Source organism: Candida tropicalis (assembly GCF_000006335.3).
Source record: "Candida tropicalis MYA-3404 genomic scaffold supercont3.6, whole genome shotgun sequence".
Lineage (NCBI taxonomy): Eukaryota > Fungi > Ascomycota > Pichiomycetes > Serinales > Debaryomycetaceae > Candida > Candida tropicalis.
The window spans coordinates 566531-579007 of NW_003020058.1; the positions used below are offsets into that span (position 1 = coordinate 566531).

The 12477-nt window shown below is 30.3% G+C and overlaps 4 protein-coding genes across 4 annotated transcripts; 1 reads left to right on the forward strand and 3 right to left on the reverse strand. All coding sequences in view use genetic code 12, as the record gives it.

Moving 5' to 3' along the window:
* Positions 1 to 1167, forward strand: BRG1 (GATA-type transcription factor BRG1; the record flags this gene model as incomplete). The annotated part of the gene is made up of 1 exon (XM_002550179.1): positions 1 to 1167. The coding sequence occupies one exon, from the start codon at positions 1 to 3 to the stop codon at positions 1165 to 1167; it is 1167 nt and encodes a 388-aa protein (XP_002550225.1).
* A 3970-nt stretch (positions 1168 to 5137) lies between these two features.
* Positions 5138 to 5743, reverse strand: CTRG_04524 (uncharacterized protein; the record flags this gene model as incomplete). Its single annotated transcript, XM_002550180.1, has 1 exon — positions 5138 to 5743. One exon carries the CDS (start codon positions 5741 to 5743, stop codon positions 5138 to 5140), a length of 606 nt encoding a protein of 201 aa, XP_002550226.1.
* Positions 5744 to 8988: 3245 nt separating this feature from the next.
* Positions 8989 to 10161, reverse strand: CTRG_04525 (uncharacterized protein; the record flags this gene model as incomplete). Its single annotated transcript, XM_002550181.1, has 1 exon — positions 8989 to 10161. The coding sequence occupies one exon, from the start codon at positions 10159 to 10161 to the stop codon at positions 8989 to 8991; it is 1173 nt and encodes a 390-aa protein (XP_002550227.1).
* Positions 10162 to 10571: 410 nt separating this feature from the next.
* CTRG_04526 (amino acid transporter) lies at positions 10572 to 11786 on the reverse strand (the record flags this gene model as incomplete). Its single annotated transcript, XM_002550182.1, has 1 exon — positions 10572 to 11786. The coding sequence occupies one exon, from the start codon at positions 11784 to 11786 to the stop codon at positions 10572 to 10574; it is 1215 nt and encodes a 404-aa protein (XP_002550228.1).
* Between the last annotated feature and the right edge of the window lie 691 nt (positions 11787 to 12477).

A 12477-nucleotide genomic window follows, 5' to 3' on the forward strand; every position in this document is an offset into this window, starting at 1 on the left:
ATGTCTACTATCTCGTCTCCGTCATCTACTACTACTGCTACTACTACTACTACTGCTAGTACGCCGATTAGATTACCATCTATAAATGAGTTGACTTCTCGTAGTAATACTTCTCCAAGATTATCAGTATCTGATTCATCTAAATTATTACCAAGCATTTCTGCTTCTGTTTCATCTGCCAACATTACTTCTCCATTTAAATATCAACCATTGAAACCAACTACTCAATCAAACTATATTTTACATAATGCTACTGCTCCAGTTCCAGCTCCTATGACTGCCAACAGTAGTACTTCTATTAATACTTTACCAAAACTTACTTCTCCTGCATTACCTCAACCACAACCACAACAACAACAACAATTACCACCTGCATCTTCTATTAGTCCGGTTAACAGACTAATCAACACTCCTCCACAACAATCTGCTTCTACTTCTGCATCTACTTCTCCAAACAGTCATTATCAATATTATCAATACCCACAACAACAACAACAATCTCCAATCATGCATCCTCAACAACAACAACAATACCCACAACCAGCATATTATCAACAACCAGTTTACTACCAAGGTGCTACTGCTGCTGCTGCTGCTGCTGCACCAGGTGTAGTTGCTATTCCTAATCATCAACAATACCCACAAAACCCAACACCAGAAGTTATCAATAAACCAATTAATAAATGTCATAGATGTGGTACTACTGAAACTCCAGAATGGAGAAGAGGTCCAAAAGGTGTTAGAACTCTTTGTAATGCTTGTGGATTGTTTCATGCTAAATTAGTTAAAAGAAAAGGTGCTGCTTTAGCTGCTGAAGAAGTTTTGAATAATAAAGTTACCAAGGGTAAAAATGGTAGAAGAATTAGTATTAAAAAACATTTATTAAATGAATGTTTAAAAAATAAAACCAATACTTTAATTCAACCAACCGCAAATACTCCTAATGGTGCTCCACATTATTATGCTCCTCAACCACAACCTCAACAACAACCTCAACAACCACAACAACATCCAATTCATCCTATTGCTGTTGTTGGTCATCATCAACAACCACAAGGAATTGCATTACCACCACCTGTACATTTTAACAATGGTATGATGATTCCTATTCAACCACAAGTCATTCCTGTTTATCAAAATGGTCCAGTTCCATTGATTCGTAATTAATCAGAGAATAAGTCATTACTTTATTAAAATTCATTATATATTGGCATTGGGGGATGGTTCATTAATTATAATTCTAATTCTTTTTTTCTTTATTCGTTGCAAAAATAAGGAAAAAAAAATAAAATACAAAAATTCATTATCAAATACTTTTTCTTTTTAGTTCTCTCTGTTTATTATAGTTTTTAGTTTATTATCATTATATATACATATATTTATTAATTAATTAATCAATCAATCAATCATTTGATGTAGATTTGACAAATACCAATCAAATCTTTCCTAACAGTATCTTTGTCGTAAAGGCGATTTCTCTACATAGTGTGGTTGTCAAGTCTCACATAAAACTTTCATTTTTTCTATTTTGTAGTTGGTTGTCAAAAAAAAAAAAAAAATAAAAAAACACAAGAGAGAAAGATCAGATCCGTCAAACAGATATAAAGAGAGACGAAGAAAATAGAATCAATTAATGAATAATCCAGACTTTCAAGATCAATTACTAATCATGATAGTATCATTTGATTATTATTCTCTCCACAAGATAATCCTTATGATCAACCATATGTTTTCAATATAAAAATAGATTCAGGTAATTCCCCTTAATGTGTATTTTTTGTTGTTTTAGGATAAATTATTTCAAGTTTTTCCCTATAACATTGTAAATCCTTTTCATCATATAAAGCAATGAAACGCAATTTGTTCTGGAATCAATCTTGAATTACTAATTGTTAATCTTAGAATCACCACGACGACCCACGACGACGACCACCACCACAACCAATTGAATCGGTTCCAATGCCAGCGCGCGCCGTATTAATAGAGATATAGATGAAGTAAAATAAGATACTGTAACATTCGATCCTAATTTGCTGAGATTTACATTTTTGATTTTTGATTTTCAAGTTGTATATGCAAAAGCTCATAACAATAGTCAATAAAATTATTCTAACAAGAGCACAGAGAATTATAAATCATTAGGAAAAACCAGCAACAACAACAACAACAACAAAAAAAAAAAAAAGAAAAGGAGATCGACGAAATTAAAATTCTTATATAAAACAATAACCGGGAAAAACTTATTCCATCATTTGGAGATTTATCTGGTATTGTTGATGAAAGCAAAACATGTTAAATGAAGAAAGAAAGAAAGAATGAATGGTTATGTGCTAAACCTACAACAACAACAACAACAACCAATAATCAAGTCTTTTTGCTTTTCTTTACATGTATGATTGAGAAAAAAAAAAAAGGAACATAGTGCGAAAAAGTAGTGCAAAATAACGAAAATTAACAAAGTAGAAGACGAGAGATTTACTATGCATAATGGTATGATGAAATCGAATAATAATAATAATAATAACGTACCGCAATGATTAGTTCTGGAAATTAACAACAAAGCGAAGCAAAATCGATTAAAATAAAAGATGAAATTCTTGGGGCTCATAGAAAAGAATATGTGTACGTGTGTGTGTGTGTGTGTGGGCATGGGCGTGGGCATGTGTATTTTTGTATAGTGTACCTTCAAACATATCTTGCATCTAATTTTAGAACTTCTGTCGATAAATTTGTCCTCTTTTTTTTTGAGAGAATGCTTCTATTCATAAGTTGATGAATAAAGATCCCTCTATAGGTTTAGAGAATTTTGCTTTTCTTTTTTTTTTTTCTTTGAATAAATTAAATAAACGAACGTTGGTTATGTGATGTGGATAGATCATCTATTTTGGGTGAATTACATATTAATGAAATAAATAAGTAAAAAAAAATGGACCAATGAAATAAAGCAGAGTGTGACAAACATTATCTCGTACAATGATACTGAAGGAATTCCTCAGTTATATTTCACTATTAATAATAAATTATTATTTATTTATTTTAGTGTTTAATGGAAGGTCTATGAAAAAGCATGGAACACTTGTATTTTTTTTTTTTATTTTAGAAAAAAGAAAAAGAAAAAGTTGTGTAGAAGGCTACGTGTTAAAGTGACGTAATCCCGGGATGTTTTTCTGTTCTTCTTTCATCTTACCAATGTTTAAAAATTTTTAGTGCATACGTACTGTGTAGTGAATACATAAGGCGTCAAAGTTGAAGGGGGGAGGGAAACAGAAAGGAGGAGAAATAGGAAGATATTTAAATGCATTATCAAATTTTGAATCAACAAGTTCGTAAGATACATGATTTCAATGATCAATATATAGCAAGCATTAACAACAACAACAACAAAAAAAAAAATTTACCTTGACAATTTCATCTAATTAATATTCTGTTATTTTATTTTAATCTGCATTTGCGTTTGCGAGAATCAATTCTGGTATCGTGTGTAAGTAACCCGCCCGGTAGTAATTGTATTATATGATTTTCTGTTACGATTCTGGAATCCAATTGTTAAATCAAGTTTTATTTTGTACTTTGTTATTTTGACATGTATCCAGTGTTATTAACTAATTTTTAATCGTAGGGTAAAACACATATTGCCGTTATTGCTTTTCATCGACTTAGCCGACAATTACTTCCAAACAAATATATACATACATAAAAAATAATAATAGTTTAGATTCAATTGCTAAAATAATTTACCAATATCCAACAACAAAGAAAAAGGCGGGGGGAAGAGAGAGCGAGGGAGACATTTGCATTGTTCAAATGGTTTGTTTCTTTATTTAAAATATGTAGGAAATAATACATATAAATTATCTCAACCAATAGAGAACATTTAATAAATAGTAGCCCTGTGAATATATTCTATATGTATTAAATTTCGTAGTATAAAATCTACCATTTTTTTTTTTTGTTTTGCTTATTCTTGAGTATGGTTAAGGGACACAATCAAGTTTTGATTGCTTCTTAATTATGATATCATAAAAAGTCATCGCAGTTAAACGGAACCGCTCATTAATACCATTTTGGTAATAAAAGGCGTTTTTCTATTTCATGTCATAAATACTGTATGGAAATATCCCTACTAGACTATGCAGTTTGTATCACTTGTGAGCAAACAAACCTTGAATGCCATCACTTCACTGGCAATCTTTTTTTTTTCTCTTGTTCTTCTTTTTCTATTTTCTCGCTTTAGATTCTGTGGTGTGCACACAGGCTCCCGCTTTCACACAAAAGTTGATGTTTCCAAGGAACTCGATTTCATATTTCATCAACATGTATACCCAACCATACATACACATGTATAGGGATGCACATGGAATATCTAACAGGACAGGGTAACATAATTGATTCATATCTCTTTTGTGCTTGGTTTTAAAAGAATTTACAAGATACAAAATTAATAACATCATTCGATATTTATGTACGGAATGCTAATCATAACCAGAAATTTCACATCTTAAATCTTTACCCTTCGATATTTTTTTATTTTATTTTTTGATGTACAAGTTACAAACATGCTTTATACATTATTAATTTCCCATTTTGGTCTTTTTTTTCTTTTATGGTTGTTGTTGTTGTTACTTAATATCTTGGTTAAGAAAATAAAAGCGTCTGTGATACATCACAAGTATTCCATATTTCCATGTTAACACTGCATAACCAAACACAGTGGACAATGATTTCCACTATGGTTAATCCCCTCATCAAATCTTGATTTACCATCAATACCCTGTTTAACAGGTTTCACATCTATCGTTTTATTATTCGTATCTGTGAATAAACTTGTTTTGTTCTGTATGATATTCTTGTCATTATTGCTTTAGATTTATTATTTTTTTTTTCATTTAACTTGATGTCTGTAATAATACAATGAACACACACTTTCTCTCTCCGGAACCTATGTAGGTTGTTTGTGGAGAGAAACCAAGGGGAAAGAGGAGGAGGAGGAAGAACAAGACACAGAGACGTAGATACCCTTTCTTTTAGTTTTCGTTTTTGTTCTTTATGCTTTCATTGCATGGAAATTTGTATTTCGTTTCTTTCATATTTGGGCTATGTTTAATCAAGCTGCTACCCATTTCTTTTGTGGATAATTTCATCTTGTTATTATTTTTAGTATTATTATTATTCTCACTAGGGTAATGTTATAACCGAGCGGGTATGATATGTTCTTAGTTCTTTTCTGTTTTTCATTGAAATTATTCGTAATAAGAAGGACAAGCCCAGGTTCAAACACATACATACATATGTAAAGCAAAAATTTAGAATCTAGAGTATACTGGAAAGAAATTTCTATGCATTTTTTGATGTACATATAAAGGACTAAAGATGTGTATGAATAATAAACTCGTAATAGAGAATAGTAGTTAATATGGTGATGAAGAATATATATATATGTTAGCAATAGTGTTACGCAATATACCATCAAGCCATCGTCATTCATTTCTTCACATGCAATACAACTCTTTTGGTTGATCGAGATTGAGATTGCCATGAGATTTAAATCTCTCTTAACAATCTTGATTTCCGAAGCGAACAAAAGCAAATTCAGTTCTTCCATTAATACCAAGAAAAAAAAAATTGAGAAGAAGCAGATAGTCAAATATCCAGACTGAATGATTGAGTGAATGCACTTCATGCCTATATATGTACACACATACGTGCATATATACATACAGTAGAATTTTAACATAAGGTACATGCATGATAAAACCGCCAATCTCAAAACCACAAAGTATCAAAACCTAAAAAATCGATTATAAAGGGAGGAATTATAAATCCATTCACTTCTCAACCATTTATGTGTAATAAACTATTGGACGTATTCTATTAACCATTACGTACATGTATATTAAGTACTAAAACATCTATTGTTATTTTTCATTTTATAAAAAAAAGTAATATCTAAAACGTCCGCCCTCGTTATTGTTAGGCTAACCTATCATTTATTTTGTGAGGTTTAGTTAAAGTTGAAACCCAAAAAAATACAGAAGTCAAACTAATTCTAAATTTCTATTGTTTAGGAAATGTGTCATGTGTAAATATTTCATATCTCCCTTTACTTTAATGAATAATGTTGGGTAAGAAAAAATGAAATCACATATGTACTCAAGTTGTTAATTGTTGTAAACGCCCTCTCACTTTCCATCTCCTTCAAGTAATATTAATTGGTTTCAAAAATGAGGATCAACGATTCTACAAATCATCTTATGACAATTCAATGTACAATATGCTAAGTTTTTGCTTTGTTCTGTTTTTTTTTTTTTGTTCTACTGTACATGATTCAATAGATTTACGTCTATCGTTCAGATGCTATTCGTTGTATAGAAGATAGGAGACGAAAAGCGATTTTTTTTTGGCAAGAGGCATCTAGATCGTTTATTCGATCTTCATCATGGTCATCCAGCAATCTATTTTTTTTATTATTATTCTTATTTCATCTTGAATCGCTTAATTTCGCCTCAATTTACCCTGTTCTTCATCTTCACCTCCATTTACTTAATATATACATTTGGATCCCCCAATAATCATGATAGTTGACCCTCCACGTCTAAATATGTATTTCTTGTCATCGCCACTATATATTCTGTCAATAATATCTTTTGTTATACAATCTATTTAATTGCATTTCCGATACCCTAAACCCAAAACAAAACAAAAAAAAAAAAAATAGTAAAGTAATATGTATGAGCAATGTTTTGAATTGCTACAGACACATTTAAGTGTTAATTATCTATTCTCTTTTTGGCGGTCCTAGTTTTTGTGTACAATGTCAAATATCCAATGCATAAACATATGTATTAAATGAAATTAAGCCACTAAATGTAAAACTTCTAGAAAAGAGTGATGATAATTTTTAAACTTACTATTTTGTTTTTGTCTATCAGACAGGCGTGTCATTCTTAAACTTGTTCGTACACGATGATAATAATAAAGTAATCAAGTATTTTTAGTTCTATTTAATATCAAAATGATTTAATTTTGTCATAAATTTCTTATGTATCGTCTTAAGCATAATGACATCAAATAGAGAGAGAAACAAAAAAAAAAACGATATATAGATTTCAACAAATAAATTTTAACAGGTCTAGATACATGTAATCCGTGCCTATTTCAGAACAATAGCTCGCCTTAATATTATTGCTTGAGGCGATCTTTCAGCATGAAGATTAAAAAAGTGGTATTATTTCATTTATTTTGTGGAGTGTCAATAATTGTATCCCAAAAGTTGAGGCTTATGTAATAATTTTTTTTTTGTCTTGCAGTAATTATTCAACTGCAAAATTTCATAAACCTCTTTTAAGGCCAAGAAAATTACATGTAATAATGAAAATGGGTTTACTAACCCTTTGGTTGAGTTTTTGCATGTTTGATATTCTACTAAAACAATTTTTGTTAACTTGCTATTCTTACTTCTAATAATATGGTTGTGATTATTGTTAAATTTCTTCTTCTTTAAGATTTAAGAATTCCAGATTCTTTTGTTCTTGGTTCAACTTCGACAATATATTAATTAATCTTACAAATAGTATAATTCTCATCCCTCTCTAACTTCTTCGTTCCTTCTCTCCTCCTCCTCCTGCCCCCACTGTTAGCTCCACTTTTTAGGGGAGTTTATTTTGGTTTTAATCTGTTCTCTTACATTTTTTTTTTTTTTGTATTTCATTGAACTATCCGCGTCGAGCAGAGCAGAGCAGAGCAGAACAGAGCAGACCCGCAGTAGACACTAAAGCTAAAACTATAACTAAAACTAGAAAAGAAAAAAAAAATTATTCAATCCCTCTGATGATGATGATGATTATGATGCTGAATGACAAACAAGCACATAATGGAATTGAATCCAAATTGCATGAAAATAAATAAATAAATACAAAATCATGTCGGATAAGATAAACTCTTTTTAGAAATTTATTTTTAGCCTAATTAAAGTAATCACAAAAAAAAACGTTGAGATTCATTTCAAGATTCAACCAACCAATCGAAATCTTCATAACAAACCTTTTTACTGATAACTAACAGGATATAATCTTGGTTCACAACAAATAATAATATTAAAAGATATATACAATTATTGCCGATCTTTATTGTACAGATATATACACTTTGCATCTATTCATGAAGCTCTTTTTTTTGTTTTTTTTATGTGATTGAATGTTATGGAAATTATGTAACTCTCCTTCATCCATGTACCCTACGGAAATAAAAATAAAAAAATAATGAAAAATTAAACGAACATTCTTTATCATTGCTCTTGGTTACAAGTTATCAAGCATAATATTTTAATACCTTGTGAATCATTTTTACTTACTTACTTACTTATTTATATTCATGTGAAGATATGCAAATGTACAAAGCATGTATTTCTCTATATAAAATATGTCATATTTGTTATCACCCAAACTGTAAGTTGTTTGTGAAACTTGAATCTTGTTATATTTAGCGTGGTTTTGTATCGATAACTTTTAGAATGCGCTTTGCGCTTTCATAGATTGGTTTGTTCTATTTTTTTTTGGCAAAGATGCATACACATACATTAACATTAACATCACACATAATAGAGAGAGAGAGAGATTCAATGTTTATGACGTAGTGCTCTTATTTCCTTTCATGTGGCGGTTATGAGAGTGTGTGGTTATTTTCCAGTATTTTAAGAGATTGATTGATCGATTGATCAATATCCGAGATTCAACGAAAAAAATAAAAAAAAAACAAAAAGCAGGATTGCCGCTCACAACTTCCCAAAAGGGAAACTGACCCATGATACACACACACACAATTTGATAAGTTAAGGAAATGTCTGATTTATAAATAAATAAATAAATGTGTATATTTCAATGACTATCTCTTATCTAATGTAGTGATTTGGTTTTAGTTTTTTTTTTTTGTTTTTTTTTATATACAGCTAACTATAACTCTAAAAACAAAGCTACTATTATTATTTCACAATCATACTTTAATACCATGTGATTCCAAGATTTCAATGACTGCATCTTCAACATTATTAAAAACACCTACAGTTGGTTTAGCAACCATGGTATTATAATCATCATCTTTGTAAACTCCTGTTCTTAACAATACACTTTCCCATCCATTATCATTGGCACCTTTAATATCTGATTCTGGATTATCACCAACCATATAAATCTTTCTAAATGGAGTTTCATTTGGTTCAGTTCCTAATTGTGGTAAAACTTGTTCAACATTTCCTAGTAAATGTTCATCTTTAATTAATTTATTATTCCAATCAATCAATACATGATGAGCAAAATCATATTGAATCTTGAATGGTTTACCCAAGATGAATGATTCCAATTTTTGATGTTTTTTCAAATTATTAGTAACTTTGTATAATTTTTCAGTGATTATTCTAAATTCTCCTTGTCCAAATCTAGGTAAATTATAATCATTTGCATATATATAATCATTATTACTGAAAATTATAGGTATTGCCGGTTCTTCCAAATTTCTAATATGATGAATATTTCTTTTGGTTCCAATCAATCCATTATCTGAATTTAATAAATCTTGAACTATTTGAATATCAGTATTCATATCTCTTGGATCATTTAAAACCAAAATGGCGTCAATTGGTTTAGAAATATCAACAGGTTGGGCATATCTTGCAAAATCTTCTTTAGTAAATCTATGATGTGGTGAAACTGAAGGATTATCATTAACTATATCAATTGGTAAGATTATATCTTTAAATCCATAATCTTTAGCAACTACACGTGCATTATCACCATCTCCTCCAATCACCAATACTCTATTAAATCCATGATTTAATGCAAGTGCTTTAATAGGAGTATGACTTTGAACTACTTGAAGTGGGGAAATAGGTGGGGTGATTCCTGTTATTTCAGTAACTTCATCAGCTTTAACTTTTTCCAATACACCACCTCCATTAGTCATTAATATATATGGAATTTTATGTTGATTTAATATATCTAATGCTGGTTTAGCTTGAAGTATAGGTTTTTTACCTCGGATTAATACACCATCAATATCAAATACAAAGGCAAAATCTTTGTTGAATCTAGGGATTGTGGTATGAAAATTATGATATGGGATTCTTTTAATTGAACGAAGGGATATTAATGAACGTCTTGTAAGTATCATTCTAGCAATTGATTATCTTGTTGTGATTAATTAAAATAAATATAAAATAAATATAAGGAATATGAAGAAAAAGATGAGAAGGTGGGAGAAAAAAAAAAAAAAAACTCGGAGAGTCATAGGACGACTCAATTTATAAATATAGTGAAGAAAAACAATAAACCACCGAGATATCGGAAATATTAGTCCGGGGAAAATTTGTGTGACACGGAGACAGGGAGAAATCGAAAAAAAAAATCATACGGCACGTCATCCAATATCCCATACGGTCGGATAGAAGGATTTTTTTTTCTTGTACTCTATTCTAATCATCTAATATATAAATATGAACACATATACACATATGGTAAAGATATAATCGCCGTATACTGAATGACCTCGATTAAAACTTCACAAAATTAAATATTCTTCTATTATATCGAACCACCTTTTAAACACCAATCCCTACCTCGACGAACTTGCAAGTTACACAACTTTATTTCTAACCACCAGTTGATACACCCAGCTAAAACTATTCCTAATGAATCACTAATACTTACACAACCCATACTAAACTCTCGTTTCGTTCGTGGTACATCTTCACTTACTGATCTATAAGTATTCACATAACTAGCACCCCCTAATAACCCTTCATAGAAAATTAAAACCAATAATAGCCATATCTTACTAAATGGAGAATCATAGATGGATTGGATCAATGTTATCAAAACGTTGACAAATTGCAACACAGATAATATAAACAAATGCTTAATTCTTATACCAAATGAAATCGATGATCTGGATATAAATACACCAAGTTGATATAAAAATCCATATACTACATAAATGTCTCTATAACTTGAAAACAACCAATGAGGTAATTCTTCTAATGGGAATAATAAAGTTGGAGAAATCCCTTGATTGATAACATATTCGGAAATATAAACAGTTGTTAAAGGTACCATATATGGAATAACAAGTGGTTTGATTTCAAGTAAAGTATGTCTAACAAACTCCAAATGTGATTTAGTTTCAGCTTCAAAGATTCCTTCTCCTTCCTCCTCCTCTTCTTGTTGATTTACCAAATCATATTCATGTGTTGGTGTCGGTAACAATTTAATATACGTCATGATAAACCCAAGTGGTAATACTGAACATAATAATAATACAATCCAAACTGGAATATTTAATAAATTTGTCATCATCATAAAGAAAAAACTTCCAAATAATCCGGCACCACCAGTACCACTAGAAAATCCACCAATTGAATCATCTTTATTAAAATAATGAGTCAATTGTAAAAAACTAACTTCACCTAATCCTGAGCTTAATGATGCTAAAGAAATCCCAAATATCTTCCAAAAAATAACATTACTAGAACTTAATGAGAGTAACAACATTCCAAATGAAGATAATCCTATTAAACAATAGATTCTTTTAATATAAGGAATCTTATGGATGAAAAATGGAGCAAGTAGTTTAATTGTAAATGAAGGTAGAACATCAGATAATAAAACTATAGCTTTTGGAGTTGATGGTCCAACTAAGTCAATCGCTGCTGATAGAATAATCACATATAAGATATTATTTAGTAATCCAAATATGAAAAACGAAGCAAATGTCTTTTGTGACTCTGATACTATGAACATATTCTGGTATGTAAAAAGAAGTAGATTCTCGTTATCTATGTTTTATAGCAAAACAAAACAAAAAAAATAAATGAAAAAAGATAAGTTGAATGACGAGACACTGAAACTTTCTCTCCCCACGCGTGAGATCTTAACGTGACTAAAAAGTTATGTATTCTAAACCGGACATATGTTTCCTATTACGGAAGTCTAAAAATAATGCCCACATGGCTTGAGTCTAAAATTTTTCTCATCTGTTTTCGCCGGACTCGCTACCAGGAACAATTCGTTTTTGGCCGGAGTTTTTTTGCTGATTTTCGTTTCCTATAAGCTAAGAAAAAAAAGTCTAACACGTTTCATGATCAGTCGTCAGTGAAAACTTGGATTGTAAAACTATGAGTCACTTCTAGGTTAGTATCCCCAGTCATTGACAGCTTTCTTTCCCCATGTGGCAATAACTTTGAAGTTTTATAGTTTTGATAGAAGATGTTATAGGGATTTACTCATAATTTTTCCTTTGCCATTGTTTTTTCTTTTCTTTTCTTTTTTTTCCGTCCTTTTGTCTTCGTCGTCTGTCGACCAAAAAAATAAAAAAAAAAAAAATAATACCTGCATCTGCATTATGACTAACAAAAAATTTCACTGCTTCTTCTTCTTCTTCACTAAATTTTTTTTCAATCTCACTCTCTTCCGCCAATTGTGAAAAATTTAA